Below are 17,020 nucleotides of genomic sequence, written 5' to 3'. Positions count from 1 at the left end.
AAGAGGTAGAATCAGCAGTTGGAAAATATGACCATGATCAATAGAAATGATGTTGAAGATCACACGAGAAAATTTGCAAGACCAGTAGCTTCTTCATTCTAAATGCCTTTTCAGCAATATAAATGGTGACTATACATATGCACCTGGTTGGAGTACACAGGAATCAAATTGACTACATTTGTTGGAAGAGATGATAGAGAAACTCAATATCATCAGCCAAAACAAGACCAACAGCCAACTGTGGAACAGACCATCAATTGCTCATATGCAAATTCAGGTTGAAGCTAAAGAACATGAAAACAAGTTCATGAGAGCTAAAATAGGATCTTACCTGAATTTAAAAATAAATATATCCTACTTGAATGAGGCTTTCTACTCCCGTAAGGATTTACACCCTCGGAAACCCTGTACAGGGTTGCTATGGGTCAGAACCAACTCGAAGGCACTTAACAACAACAACAACAACCTGAATTTAAATCAAGAACAGATTTGACATGCTGAACAGTAATGATCGAAGACCTGAGGAGTTGTGGGATGATGTCCAGAACATCATATATGTAGAAAGCCAAAGCTACTGAGGACAATAAGACTTTGTTTCACATACTTTGGCCACATTGTAAGGAGGAATCATTTCGTGGTAAACGACAGCAAGCTTGATAAATAAAGAGGGTCAGTGAAGGAAAGGAAGAGCCCCAACAAGATGGATTGACATAGCAACAGCAACAATGCACTCAACCATAACGACAACTGTGAGAATGGTGCAGAACTAGGCCGTGTTTCATTCTGTTGTGCATAGAGTTGCTATTCGTTTGAGCAAACTTGATGATACCTAACAACAACATGAAGAAATACATACACTTGTAAATGTTTGAGGTCTTGTCATTGGGAAATAGGGTAACTGGTAGATTGTTGGACATCCTACTAAATAATTCAAAAAATTAAAAATCAGATCTCAAAACTAAACTCACTACCATCAAGTCAATTTCAACTCCCACAGATCCTGCATGGGTTTTTCAAGGCTGTACATCTTTGGTGGTAGTAGTTATGTGCCGTGGAGTCGGTTCCGACTCATAGAGACCCTGAACAGGGTTTCTGAGGCTGTAAATCTTTATGGGAGCAGAAACCCTCATCTTTCTCCCAAGGAACAGCTGGTAGTTTCAAACTGCTGACCTTAAGGTTCACAGCCCAATTCGTAACCACTATGCTACCAGAGCTCCTTAGGGGAGCTTGAACTGTTGACCTTGTGGTTAGCAGTTCAGTATTATCCTCCAGGGCCACCACTACTCCTAAAAATTGTCTCTGTTTGTTGTTAAGTGCCATCAGTCGATTTTGACTCGTTGAGAGATCCTGTATAGGATTTCTGAGGCTATTATAATCTTTTAGGGGACAGAAAGCCTCATCTTTCTCTCACTGAGTAGCTGGTGGATTCAAACTGCAGACCTTGTGATTAATAATAGTTCAATGCATAACCCACTATGCTACCAGGGCTCTTTCAATGATTACTACTTTATTTTAAAGCATTATTAGTGAAAAAAATAAAGCTATGATTTATTGTATTTTAGTGTCCCCACTGTAAAAGGTCTTTTAATGCCAATAATTACTGAAATGATTAAAAATAACCCAAAATATAGTTTTGCATGTTGTTGGTTTTAGGTGCTGTCAAGTTGGTTCTGACTCACAGTGACCCTGAGCACAACCAAATGAAACACTGCCTTGTGCCATCCCACAATTCTTACATTTGAGCCCACTAGTTTTTTAGGGAGTCATGGTGTGGTGCTGTAGGATAAGCACTGGATCTCAAAGTTGGTTTGAATTGCAAGGTAGTGGTTCAAACTCACCAGCTGCTCCTCGGAAAATCTATACAGGGTTATTGTAAGTCTGAACCAACTCAACAGCACCTAACAACAAAAAACAGTTTTGCATAGGTCATACTATTATTACCTATTTATTAGTTGCCTAGTGGCCAAGGTACCTCTTGGTGGGTTCAAATCAGCAACCTTGTAAATTAATAGTCTTGTTGTTGTGTGACTCATAGTGACCCTATGCAATTCTCAAAATTGTTCCATTTGAGCCCGTTGTTACTGCCACTGTGTCAATCTATCTTGTTGAGGGTCTTCCTTTTTGCTGACGTTTCTCTTTACCAAGCATGATGTTCTGTTTCAGGGAATTATCTCTCCTGATAACATGTCCAAAGTATGAGAGATAAACTCTCACCATCCTTTCTTCTAAGGAGTATTCTGGCTGTACTTCCTCCAAGACAGATTTGTTAGTTCATCTGGCTAGTTAGTTCATGGTACTTTCAATATTCCTCATCAATACCATAATTCAAATGCATCAATTCTTCTATGTTCTTACTCTATGCACCTTTAGGTACAATCAAGTTAGGGGTAAGCATGTGACTAAAACTCCGCCAATCAGACATTCCTATGAGAATTTCGGTTAAAAAAGAAGCACTGAGAAAACTGTATAAACAATTTTACTGAGGGTGATGGAAAACATTCAACTTTGAAGGGCCCCAGTTGCAAAGATCTTAGAAATGCTATCTTCTGCTCAACATCAAAGTTATAAACTGTTGTCTGTGATTATAGCATGGGCTCCAGTGGAAGAGTTTTGGGCTGTAACTGGGGTGAATCCTTAACTAGATAGCTCTCAAGCCAGATTCTCTCTCTGGCATTCTAAGTGATGCTGTGAGCTAACCAATGGCCCTTAGTAAATGTTTTTGTTTTTTTTTTTAGTTGAAATAGCTACACTAATTATTAGCAAACCAAACTTAGAATCTAGTCATGCTTTGTTAAAATACCATTTTCATTTTGTTTCTTTTATAGTGAATCAAATTTGATAAAACATTCACAAATTTAAAATTGATGCAAAGGAATCTCCAGTGTTGGGGTGTTGCTATTGTTAAGTGCCATCAAGTTGGTTCTGAATCATAGTGACCATGCATAAGGTTTCTGAGATGGTTGGTGTGGTTTTAATTGCTGACATTGTGGTTAGCATACAACAGGGCCCAATGTTGGGGTAGTGGTTCTTAATGAACATTAAGAATTTGTTGTTGTTGTTAAGTGCCATTGAGTTGGTTCCAACTCATAGCAACCCCATGTAGGGTTTCCAAGGAATGGCTGTTGAATTTGAACCACCAACCTGGCAGTCCAGTGCTTATCCTACAGCACCACACCAGAACTTAACAACAACAGCAGCAAATTTTAAAAAGAGGCCTGGTGATGCTGTGGGCTAAATAGGGCTGCTGACCGAAAGGCTGGCGATTCAAACCTACCAGCCGCTCCATAGGTTTACAGTCTCAGAAATCCTAAGGAGCAGTTCTGCTCTCTTCTATATAGAGTCTGTGTGAGTCGGCATCAACTCATAGAATCAAACTCAATGGAGTGGGTTTTTTAGTTGTCATATTAAAGAGTGAAACCAAAAGGCAAGAAGGATTTATCAAAGATTCTGGTCACTAGAATATATGTTGCTATTGTTAGTTGTCATCTAGTCTTCTAGATGTAAAGCCCATGTGTGCAGAGTAGAACTGCTCATGTGACCTTTTAGAAGCAGATTGCCAGACCTATCTCCCAAGGTACATCTGGATGGGCTTGAAATGACAACATTCCAGCTAGTAGTTGAGCACTTATCTGTATCACCCAGGGAATACTTACAAGTAATATTAATATACATATTTACTAAGCAATAGTAGGTATTTTTATTACCATTTGAGAAACTGCTGTCTTTGGTGCATCAATGCTGATAATCTTGACATTTGGTTTTTTCAATTCATCCTCAAAACACAAGGGGAGCAAAGTTTTCTTGCTGACTACATGCTCACTTAATTGATAGTTTCTGGTTGATTCACTTTTTTTTATACTAAAATCATTCATCTGTGAGGGAGATTTGTTTCTGAAAAAGAACACAAGTTCAGCTTAATTAAAAAAAATTTTTTTAAAGCTTTTATTTTGAATTGACTGTTAGTTTACATGGCAGAAGATCGGTTTTACAATCAACCAATTGTACTTTGTTTCATTGCAATGATTACAATCCCCTCCATGCACCATCAGTTAACAGTACTTGCCTCTATCTCCACCCCCCCTTGTTTTTGGATGTACACAAAAACACACAGGAATGTACAATTGTTTAAACAACCAAAGGGCACATTTTGCAAGGCAGTCTCCTGCCTGCTAGCACATAGCCTTTCTCTTTCTATGGGTCTAGAGTCTTAAAGGTTTGTTTTAAAAATCAATTTTATTTATTTTGTTAATGTTGAGAATACGTACAGCAAAGGATACAGCAGTTCGATATTTTCTACATGCACAATTCATTGGCATTGATTAAATTCTTTGAGTTGTCAGCATAAATGTTTTTAGAGAACTATTTTTAGTTTGTTAGTTCTTGCCTATATTCTCCAGTCTCTATCAGTCTCTAACAATCAACATAGACTTTCAATTTGATGAGACCACCCTTTCTGCTTTTGGGGAAAATAGCAAAAAAGGAGGAGAGGGAACAAGACAGGCGTGTGTCACTTTGGCTTTTCAGTGGGAGGAAGTGAACAGAACACCACAAGTAGAATAGAGAGATATTTGCCACCTCCTTTGTTGAAATGCTGCAAGAAAACTACTTTCAGAGCAATTTCTGGCCATTATAAAATGGGCCTAGTTAAGAGGATGGATTGGTGTGGCCAGTCAGAGAGAGAGAGAGAAAGTATATTTTCATTCTAGATTTACATTCTAGATTCCTTGATTCACATGTGACGTGGACACTCAGTTTAGGCTTACCAAGGTAATTGCCACTGTAGGGGTGAAGTAACCTATAGTAAAGGCTTGAGTAGGAAGTAAGGAAAAAGAAGGATATGACAGCAAATCCAAGCATTTTACCACAAGAATGAGAACTGAGTGTAGATCCTGTCTAAGTGCTGAGAGAATAAAAATAGACCATCAGTTCAGGATTCATAGATGTTAGTAGTCAAAGAACATCTGGAGATGGGACCTATCATACAAGAGCATTGACCAGGACCCTTGGTCAAGTCCCATTTTCCTTTACTATCATAAATTTAAGTGAACTCCTTATTCTTCAATGCTATCTTAGAAAGAAATAGAGGGTCTGTATTAAACCTAATTTGGTTCAATCTTGGAAACCCTATACAGGGTCGTTATGGTTGGGAATCAACTCAACAGCACTTAACAACAACAACATTAAACCTAAAGGGGTTGTACATTATTTGTTCCAAAAGACTTTTAAATACCTAAATTAATTATTTTTTTAAATTACTCACAAAGGCGGAGAAAGAACAGAATTTTATGCAGATGAAGGGGCTATTTCATTTTTTGCACTCATGTTATAGTGTGACTAAATTTGTGTTCCTACTGCAGAAACATAATTGTATTCTCATTGATTTTTATCACATCATTTTATCTATTAAATTGTGAACTTACAGTAATAAATAAAGCATGTGCTTAAAGTCTGAATGTAATACCAACCAGCCAAGCAGTCTTGGAACAGTCATAGGACTGTTGTAATGGGACTAAACAGTAATAATACGCCGTGGCAAATTCATTCTGGCCCACTAGCTAATAAAAAGTAGAACTAATTCTATTAGAAACATTATTGCACAGAATAAAAAAGTAATTTTAAATTACCTTTTATTTAAATCATCTTCTAAATGGTCAACAGGATGAAATTCCACAATAGTTTTATTTTTTGTTTGATCTGAAATTATAAAAGATTTCCATAAAATAGACATACATTATGGCATTAAAAATCTTATATAAAATATTTTAGATTTTAAAATTGGAATGTGGCACCTAGTATAGACCCTGACGCATGTGTGATAGTTAAGGTTTACCAGTTGTAATAATTCCTTATGGTAAGATAGTGTAATGTAATCACTTTCTTCGTAATGTGATCTGACATGACAAACCCTATTCTAATGGATTCAGAAGAGGCTTTGGAATGAGGGATATCATTGCTGATGTCTGATGGATCTTGGCTGAAAGCAGAGAATATCAGAAAGATGTTTACCTGTGCTTTATTGACTATGCAAAGGCTTTCGATTGTGTGGATCATGACAAGCTATGGATAACATTGCGAAGTATGAGTATTCTGGAACACTTAATTAATTGTTCTCATGAGGAATCTGTACATGGACCAAGAGGCAGTTGTTCGAACAGAACATGGGAACACTGAATGGTTTAAAATTAAGAAAGGTGTGTGACAAGGTTGTATTCTTTCACCATATTTATTCAACCTGTGTGCTGAGCAAATAATCTGAGAAGCTGGGTTCTATGAAGAAAAACGTTGCATCAGGATTGGAGGAAGACTCATTAACAACCTGCGATATGCAGATGATACAACCTTGCTTGCTGAAAGTGAAGAGGACTTAAAATATTTACTGATGAAGATCAAACAGCACAGCCTTTGGTATGGATTGCATTTCAATGTAAAGAAAACAAAAATCTTCATCACTGGAACAATAAACAACATTCTTATCAATGGAGAAAAGATTGTAGTTGTCAAGGACTTCATTCTTCTTGGATCAACGATCAACACTCATGGAAGCAGCAGTCAATAATTCAAAGGACGTATTGCATCAGGCAAATCTGCTGTACAAGACCTTTTTAAAGTGTTGAAGAGCAAAGATGTCAGCTTGAAGACTAAGGTGTGCCTGACCTAAGCCATGGTATTTTCAATAATCTCATATGCATGCGAAAGCTGGTAGTGAATAAGGAAGACTGTAGAAGAATTGATGCTTTTGGTGTTACAGTGTTGGAGGAGAATATTGAAAATACCATGGGCTTTCAAAAGAACCAACAAATCTGTGTTGGAAGAAGTGCAGCCAGAGTTGCTCCTTGGAGGCCAGGATGGCCAAACTTCATCTCTCATACTTCGGACATATTGTCACAAGGGACCAGTTGCTGGAGAAGTTTATCATGTTTGATAAGGTAGAGGGTCAGAGAAAAAGAGGAAGACCCCAGCGAGAAGGACTGGCAAAGTGGCAACATCAATGGGCTCAAGCATGTCAACAATTTTAAGGTTGACCCAGGATTGGGCAATGTTCCATTCTGTTGTGCATAGGGTCGTTATGAGTCGGTACTGACGACTTGATGGCATCTAACAACAACAATCTGATGGAATTATCCTATATGTTGTAAATCCTCACTTCTAAGGAGTTCTGGTAGCGTAGTGGTTACGAATCGGGCTGCGAACCTTAAGGACAGCAGTTCGAAATTACCAGCCGCTCTGTGGGAGAAAGATGAGGCGTTCTGCTCCCATAAAGATTTACATCCTCGGAAACCCTGTGCAGGGTCGCTATGGGTCAGAACCGACTCAATGGCACTTAACAACAACAACATGATGTTAATGGGAGTCCTGATGCGGTACTGTAGGATAAGCACTAGGCTGCAAGGTTAGTTGGAACAACAATGTCCAGTTGAAATCTACCAGCCACTCCTAGAAAACCCTGTACAGGGTCACTATGAGTCAATACTGACTCAACTACACTTAACAACAACAACATGATGTTAATGAGGTCAGATTCAATCTACAGGATTAGGTTGTATTTTGAGTTAATTTCTTTTGAAATATAAAGATTATGAGAAGTGAGCAAATAAACATAAAACTTCTGCCACCAAGAAAGAAGAGTGAAGAATGGAATGCATCCTTTGGACCTGGATCCCTACACTATGAAGATCCAGGGAAAGACTGATGCGAAGACACATGGAAATCTCCAAGGAATGCTGGACCTACAGATGCTGAAAGAGACAAGGATGTTTGGACTTCCAGCCTCCTAGAAGGTTGCACACAACCTCCACTTGTCTGTCAGTTTGCTGTACTGTGGTAGTTTGTGTGTTTCTGTGATGCTGGAAGTTACACCAGCAGTATTTTAAATACCAGAAGAGTATACCTATGGTGGACATGTTTCAGCTGAGCTACCAGACTAGGAAGAAAGAAAGGCTTCTGAATGTTTAACCACTGAACACCTTATCAATAGCAGTGGAACACTGTCAGCATCAGAATATTAGAAGTATGATGAATAGCACCAAAATATTGTCATATATAGTGCTAGATGATGCGCTCCTCAAGTTGGAAGGCATTCAAAATACGACTGGGGAAGAACTACCTCTTCAAAGTAGAGTATTGAGATGATGCAAATGGAATAAAGCTTTCAGGACCTTCATTTGCTGATGGGGCACAATTCAAAATGAGGAGAAACAGCTGTAAACATCCATTAATAATAGGAACATGGAATGTATGAAGTATGAATCTAGGAAAACTGGAAGTTGTCAAGAAGGAAATGGAACATATAAAGATTGATATCCTAGGCATTAGTGAGCTGAAATGACCATTTTGAATTTGGCAATCATATGGTTTATTATGATGGGAATGACAAATTGAAGAGGAATGGTGTCATATTCAACATAAAAAAGAACATTTCAAGATCTATCTTAGATATAATGCTGTCTGTGACAGGATGATATCTATCTACCTACAAGGAAGATCAGTGAATACCACAATTATTCAAATTTATGCACCAACCACTAAAACAAGCGATGATGAAATTGAAGAATTCTGCTAATTTTTCCAGTACGATGTTAATCAAATATACAGTCAAAATGTACTGATAATTACTGGTGATTAGAATGCGAAGTTTGGAAACAAAGTGGAAGGATCAGTAGTTGAAAAACATGACTTTGGTGATATAAATGATGCTGGAGAATGCATGATAGAATTTTGCAAGCCCAATGACTTATTCATTGCAAATACCTTTTGTAAACAATGTAAAAGATGACTATACATATGTACCTCACCACATGGAACACACTGAATTAAAACTGGTGTCATCTGTGGGAAGAGACAGTGGAAAAGTTCTATATCATCAACAAAAACAAGGCCAGGGTAGACTGTGGAAATTGCTCAAATGCAATTCAGACTGGAGCTGAAGAAAATTAAAACCAGTGCACGAGAGCCAAAATTTAACCTTGAACATATCCCACTTGAATTGAAAAAATATCAGAAGAACAAATATGCTACATTAGACACTAATGACTGAAGACCAGCATGGTTGTGGGGTTACATCAAGAACATCCAGGAAGAAATCAAAAGGTCATTAAGAAGAAAAGAAAGAAGTAAAAGACCAAAACGGGTGTCAAAAGAGACTCTGACACTTGCTCTCCAGCGTAAAGATGCTAAGGCAAATGTAAGAAATGAGGAAGTAAAACTGCTGAACAGAAAATTTCAAAGGATAGCTCAAGAAGACAAAATTAAGTATTTTAACAAAATGTGCAAAGACCTGGAGGGAAGAACAAACATTTCTCAAGTTGAAGGAACTGAAGAAATAATTCAAACCTTGACTTGCAATACTGAAGGATTCTTTGGGCAAAATATTGTATGATGCAGAAAGCATCAAAAAAAGATGTAGGGAATACACAGATACTGTATCAAAAAGAAATAATGTTGAACCATTTCAAGAGGTAGCATATGACCAAGAGCCAAAGATACAGAAGGACAAAGTCTAAGGTATACTAAAGGCATTGGTGTAGAACAGGCTCAGGAATTGATTAAATACAAACTGAAATCTTTCAACAAACTGATGTGGTACTGAACGCACAATTCCAATCCAAATTCCAACATCATTCTTTAAGGAGATGGAAAAAACTACTGATCTGTGGTTCTCAGTCCAGTGTTGACCATACAGCACCACATCAGGAGTAGTTATCCTCATAATGAGACCTAATATAATGTCGCTAACTCTATGATGAGGTCTTCTATGAGCAGCCAATCAATTGAAAGCCTGTTTCTTTGGGCGTGTGACCTGCTTCCAATGTATCAAACACTCATGTAAAGCTTACTTGCTCTCTGCTGCATCTGGATCTTGTCCTCCAATCTCTGGTTCTTTGGACTTGAACCAGTGGCCTGCTCTTTTATCTGCCTGACTGCTGCCTGCTGGACCTGTCTAAATGCCTGCTGTCTGACCTGCTGATCTTGGTTCATCTGACCTGGACTTGGGACTCTCCTACCTCTGTATCTATGCAAGCCATTTCCTGAATATAAGCATCTCTTTATGTGTACATATACGTTTCACTGGGTTTGCTTCTCTAGAAAACCCAGTCTAAGACATAGGTGTCAAAGATCTTGCCACATGGAATGAAGAAAGTGTACCAAGATGGCACTCTTCCAAATTATGTCTGGTGACTACTCTCCTGTTCCACAAGCGTTCCTAGAAATGATTAATCCAATGGTCTAATGGGCCATATGAACCTGAACACTAGTCTCCACAATCTTGAGACCTGAAGAACTAGATGGTGCCCATCTACCACTACCAACTACTTTGAAAGAGATCACATTAGAAGGCCCTGGATAGAATGGAACAAAACTCAAAATGAGAAAAAAACTGGGTTTGCTAGTCAGAAAGAGATTGATGGAATATAAGACTATGACCCTTGGTCACCCTTCAAGTCTGGAATTGAACTCATCCTAATGGCTCAATTTTCAGCTAAGGAATAGGTAAGTATATTGTTGCTGTTTGCTGTTAAGTGCCTCTGAGTTGGTTCTGACTCATAGAGATCCTGTTTAGGGTTTCCGAGGAGTGGCTGGTGAACCACCAGGTCGGTGGTTCAAACTGTCCTTGTATATATTAGAACAATAACACTAGTGAAGTATATATACATACCATAAGATGATCAACCATTTGAGATCAAAAGGCAGCATTTACCTAAGGACAAAACTCAGAAGGGATAGGAAAGAAGGAGGCATGGAAACAGGAATCCCAGGGAGGAAGTGGGATAAGTGATGCTACATTGAGGGAATTGTAATCATTGAAATGAAAAGAAATGTATGCTACATGGCATATAAAATGTCAGTTTAATCTGTAAACCTTCACCTCATTTGAGACAGGGAAAAGGGGATTCCAAAATCAGAATTATATATGAGCCACTTATTAACTGAAATCTTGTGACTGAAATTGTGAGGCATGTTGAAGGCAGCATGCGCACACACACACGCTACCTGGGCAGTTGTAAAGATGTGCAAGACATGTCCAGGGTGCATAGCATCCTGGGACATGCTATTAAAGAAGACCACCCATAAAAATTCCACATTTTATGGGACCTTAAATAAAAGAAGACCACCCATAAGTATCTGTATTTCTTTTCCCTTGTCAGATGCTTTACAGGTCAGACTGGTTTACCCAGTGCCCTAGGCATAACTTTAAGAACAAACCTACTGGGGCAGAGGAGAACACCAGTCAAGTCTCCAGGAGTCTCCAGCCTGCTGTTATGTAATCTGTGATTCTTGAACTTGTCAGTGCTCCCTCCCCGCTACCCCACAACAATCACATGAGCCACGAGTCGGTAACAATGCAATGGCACCTAACAACAAGAAGTCAATTCCAACTTATAGCAAGCCTGTAGAGGGTTTCCAAGTAGAGTAGAAATTATCAAAGTGCATTTTGCAGGTCCTTAGTTATAGCTGTACAAATCACAGAAATACAGTGACCAAATCAAATTAACAAAGAGATAATTAGGATTCCATGAGGCTGAATCTTCTGCTCCATGTATTTTTATACTGCTGTGTGTTATGGAATAGGTTCCACCTCATAGTGACACTGCATAGACTTTTAGACACTGTACATCTTTATAGGAGCAGAAATTCTTTTCTTTCTCTCTCGGAATGACTGGTAGATTTGAACTGCTGGCCTTGAGATTAACAGCGCATTTTGTAACCCACTATGCCATCAGCACTCTTTATTTGTATACTAGATTATGATATAAAAAGTATTTCTGACTGAGTGTGGGTTATGTTAAAAATTAGAAAAAAACTAAACTAAGCCAATAATGATTTACTGTTGCAGACATGGGAACATGAAGCTATCCTAGCCAAGGATCCATAAGAGGTCTTCTGGAAGGACTTTTGGGTCATTTTTCTCATTCTTATTAAAGGGCAAAGGACAATTTCTCTTTTTCATTGCATGTTGTTGCCCATACAAGTTATCATGAATAGCAGTAATTGCATTAGACAGCAAAGCTAGGAGGACAAGCTACTTGCTAAGACCATTGAGTAAAGATGGAGGAACTGGATATATGCTGATATAATTGTTGTTGTTATTGTTAAATGCTGTAGAGTTGGTTTCAACTTATAGCAACCCAATATAGGATTTTTGAAGAGCAACTGGTAAGTTTCAACCGCCAACCTTGTGGTTCAAACCGACCTCGCTGTCCTACACTTATCCTGCAGTGCCACATCGGAAGTCCAGCTGACATCATTAAGCTCCTGAATTAACTAGCTGTGAAACTGCCTTCCTGGTGGACTTCTTGTTACTTGAGATAATAAATATCCTTATTATTTCAACTATATGTAGTTGAATTTTCTGTTAATATCATCTAAAGCCTTCCAGCTACTAAAGATGAATAGGAAACCATCAGGTAGAGAAGTATGCTATGAATACAAAGAATTTTGTTGTTATTAATAAGTACTGTGGAGTTGATTCCGACCCATAGTGACCCTGTATAGGGTTTCCGAGGAGTGTCTGGTGAGCTTGAACCACCAACCTTGTGTCTCAAACTGACTTTGCAGTTCAGCGCATTAACCCACAGTACCACACTCAGAATGTAGAGAATAGAGTGGAACAAATCACACAATAGTTGGGAACAGCCTGTGTAGTATGATGAGAATCAGGGTGCATGGGTTAAAGAGAGTAGAATTTTCTTTCTTAATAATAGAATCTTCAGGTGTCATTGAGTAGTGAAATAATTTAATTTGATCAGATACTGATATTCCTTGAATAAAGATTTTCTGATGCTTACATCCTTAAGAAGCCAACAGTGGGTAAGGGCTCAGTTGCTAACTGCAAAGGTGGCAGTTTGAATCTGTGCAGCAACTCCGGAGAAAGACTTGGGAATCTGCTCCTATAAGGATTACAACCAAGGAAACCCCATGGGATTTAGGGTTTATGTTGTTGTTAAGTACGGTGGAGTCGGTTCCTAGTCATAGTGACCCTGCACAGGGTTTCCGAGGCTGTAAATCTTTACGGGAGTAGAAAGCCTCATCTTTTTCCCGCGGAACAGTTGATCGTTTCAAACTACTGATCGTGAGATCAGCAGCCCGATTCATAAGCACTACTCTACCAGAGCTCAGGATATTAAGATATATAGGATCACTGTCGTATAGGATCATTATGAGTTGGGTTAACTCGACAATACATAACAATAACAACAACATATCCTAAATTTAGATGCGGTTAAGGAGGTCTTGTAGCGGAGTGGTTACGAATTGGGCTGCTAATCTCATGGTCAGCAGTTCACAGGGTCGCTATGAGTCGGAACCGACTCCACGGCACATAACAACAACAGCTGTTAGGTATTTCAATATAAACATGCAATTTATATACCTCTAAATAAAGTAGACTGTTTTTTATAAGCATTAGAGTGAATACTGACAACAGGTGAAAAGACGGAAGAACCAAATGCCCTTCTAAATGATGGCCCATCATGTGAATACAGCTTATGCAAATGATTTTCCACCTAAACAGCAGGAAAAATGAAAACAGTGTTAGAATTTTTTTCCGTGTGTATATTTATAAATATTTAATGTTTTTATTTGCAATATTTAATTACAATACATAACTACTGTCTGATTTTTAAAATTCTTTCCAATATAATGCTTTATATAATCCTCAGAAAAAAACCTATGAGATAAATATAATTATTACAACATTCTGGAGAGGAAATAAGCCCATGGAAGTAAAAAAAAAAAAAAATGCTTATGTTTAAAATTTTTACTAACTTTTATTTCCTTTCTCTAAAACTTGGTCTTTATATTTACATAAATTTATTTCTACAAATTCCGAGTTTAAATGTTGTTTGGTACTGTTGAGTCAGTTTCGTCTCATAGTGATCCATGCACAACAAGGAAACGCTGCCTGGTCCTGCGTCCTCCTGACAATTGTGATGTTAGAGCCCATCGTTGCTGCCATTGTCAGTCCATCTCATTGAGGGTCTTCCTTTTTCATTGACACTTCACTTTACCGAGTATGATGTCCTTCTCCAAGGAAAGATCCCTCCTAATAACATGTCCATAAGGAGCTCTGGTAGCATAGTGGTTACAAATTGGGCTGCTAACCTCAGCATTAGCAGTTCAAAACTACCAGCTATTCCATGGGAGAAAAATGAGGCTTTTTGTTCCTGCAAAGATTAACGGGCTGGGGAACCCTGTGCAGGGTCGCTATGAGTTGGGACCGACTCCATAGCACATAACAACAATAATAACATGTCCATAGAATGAAAGACAAAGTCTCACCATCCTGGGGTCTAAGGAGTATTCTGGCTGTACTTCTTACAAAACAGACTTGTTTGTTTTTCTGGCAGTCCATGGTACCTTTAATATTCTTGTCCAGTACCGTAACTCAAATGTATCAACTCTTCTAAGGTCTTTTGCAGATTTACCCAATGCAATAAGTTGCATAAATTCTTGACTGCTGCTTCCATGAGCATTGATTATGGATCCATGCAAATTGAGGTCCTTGACAACTTCAATCTTTTCTCCATTTATTGTGATGCTATATATTGGTCCAGTGGTGAGGATTTTTGTTTTCTTTACATTGAGATGTAATCCATACTGATGGCAGTAATCTTTGATCTACATCAGTAAGTATTTTAAGTCCTCTTTGCTTTCAGCAAGACCGGTTATATCAACTGCAGATCTCAGGTTGTTAATGAGTCTTCCTTCAATCCTGATGCCATATTCTTCATCATGTAATCCAGTTTCTTGGATTATTTGCTCAGTATACAGATTGAATAAGTATGGTGAAAGAATACAACCCCGGCACACATTTTTCCTCAATTTAAACCACTTAATACCTCCTTGCTCTATTTGAGCCACTGCCTTTTGTCTATGTACATGTTCCTAATTAGCACAATTATATCACAAGGGCACCTATTCACAATTATAGGGTTACAACACATATTTTGAGGGGACTTAACCCATTCTTTGCAATGTTATCTATAGTTTGTTATGATCCACTATGCCTTTGTGTAGTCAATAGAGCACAAGCAAATAGCTTTCTGGTATTCTCTGCTTTCAGCCAAGATCCATCTGCCATCAGCAATGATAGCTTTAGTTTCAAGTGCTCTTCTGAATCCAATTTGAATTTCTGGCAGCTCCCTGTCAATATATGGCTGCATCATTTTTGCACTGTCTTCAGCAAGATTTTAAATGTATATGATATTGCTTAATTCCATTTTCCACTGGATCACCTTTATCTGGAATGGGCACAAATATGGATCTCTTCCAATTAGTCGGCCAAATATCTGTCTTCTAAATTTCTTGGAAAGTCTAAATGTCTCATATGCATGTGAAAACTGAATAGTGAATAAAGAAGATAGCAGAGGAATTGATGCCTTTGAATTATGGTGTTGGAAGAGAATATTGAAAGTGCCATGAACTGCCAAAAGAACAAATAGATCTGTGTTGGAAGAAGTACAGCCAGAGTGCTCCTTGGAAGCCAGGATGGCCAGACCTTATCTCTCATACTTCAGTCACTGGAGAAAGATATTATGCTTGGCAAAGTGGAGGGTTGGAGAATTAGACAAAGACCCCATCAAGATGGATTGGCACAGTGGCAGAATCAGTGGGATCAAATGTAGACATGATTGTGGGGTTGGCACAGGACTGGGCAGTGTTTCATTCTGTTGTGCATAGGGTCACGATGAATTGGTACTGACTCGATGCATCTAATAATAACAACAACAAATTTCTTGGCTTAAACCAGTGACTGTCTCCAGTGTTGCATCAGTTTGTTGAAACAATTCAATTTACATTCTGTTAATTCTTAAAATCTTGTTTTTCACCAATGTCTTCAGCACAGCTTGGACTTCTTCCTTCAGTGTTATTGTTTTATTGATCATATACTACTTCTTGAAATGGTTAAACATCAATTCCTTTTGATACAGTCACTCTGTGTAGTCCTTTGATATTCTTTTGATGTTTTCTACCTCATTTAATATTTTACACATTGTTTTGTTACATGACATTGAGTTGATTCCAACTCTTAGCAACCCTGTGTAGCGTTTCTGAGAAGTAGCTGGTGGATCTGAACTACTGACCATAGAATTCTTCAGTACTGCAAGGTGAGGCTTGCATTTTTTTTTTTTTTTCAGTTCTTTCACCTTGTGAAGGACTAAGCATGTTCTTCCCTTTTGTTTACTAATTCCAGGTTTCTGCACATTTCATCATAACACTTGATGCTGTCTTCTCGAGCTGCTCTTTGAAATTTTCTGTTCAGCTTTTTTGCTTTCTCATTTCTTCAATCACTTTAGTGTCTCTACACTCAAGAGCAGGTTTCAGAGTCTCTTATGACATCCATTTTAGTCTTTTCTATTTGGACTTTTTCATGACCTTTTGCTTTCTATATGTATGATGTTCTGGATGTCATCCCATAACTCTTCTGGTTTTTGGTCACTAGGGTGTGGCACTGCAGGACAAGCACTGGATCTCAAGGTCAGTTTGAACCACAAGGTCAGCTGTTCAAACTCACCATCCATGGACTTGAACAGTCCACCAACCGAGTCAGCCCAATTCACTGCATAGCCCGAGATGAGTCCCCTTTCTGAGAATTTGCACTGCAGTTTTCTCTGCTACAGCAAAAGCTGTAGCTACCAAGCTGGGAGGAAGAGGGGCAGGGGCAGAGGCAGAGACAGTAGAACAAAATTTTTTCCTGTTTAAAAGTCACTTTTTTTGTTGTTTCATATTGTGTTTAGTTTCTGCAATCCTCTGTTATACTTAACTTTAAGAGGACTCACTGAATTGAGATTGTATATTTCTAGTTGGTTTTCTTGGTGCTTTTGTGGAAGAATCAGGATTTTATAGCCCTGTTCATGCCACCATCATGTGTATGTGTGATATCCTGTTTTAAGTGACTTTATGAAATAATTAATAAGAGCTTGCACTTAATTATATTTGATAATATAACTTCTACTATAAGTAGCTCTTGTTGATTAGCGGTTACGAATCGGGCTGCTAATTTCAAGGTCAGCAGTTTGAA

At 38.3% G+C, this 17,020-nt stretch overlaps 1 protein-coding gene across 1 annotated transcript in view; it reads right to left on the bottom strand.

Annotated features, from left to right (window-relative positions):
• Positions 1–17,020, bottom strand: part of LOC102832235 (chromosome unknown open reading frame, human C1orf141) — a 48,262-nt gene that overhangs the window by 1,297 nt on the left and 29,945 nt on the right. Inside the window, exons 4-5 of the mRNA XM_006862497.1 lie at positions 5,625–5,694; positions 3,705–3,891 (exon numbers count right to left, since the gene is read on the bottom strand). Coding sequence (XP_006862559.1) covers positions 3,705–3,891; positions 5,625–5,694 — 257 coding nt within the window. The remainder of the gene's footprint in view (positions 1–3,704; positions 3,892–5,624; positions 5,695–17,020) is intronic.

Source organism: Chrysochloris asiatica, unplaced genomic scaffold (assembly GCF_000296735.1).
Source record: "Chrysochloris asiatica unplaced genomic scaffold, ChrAsi1.0 scaffold00048, whole genome shotgun sequence".
Taxonomy (NCBI): domain Eukaryota; kingdom Metazoa; phylum Chordata; class Mammalia; order Afrosoricida; family Chrysochloridae; genus Chrysochloris; species Chrysochloris asiatica.
The sequence above is the reverse complement of the archived record's forward strand: the minus strand, read 5'-3'. Positions and strand labels throughout refer to the sequence as shown.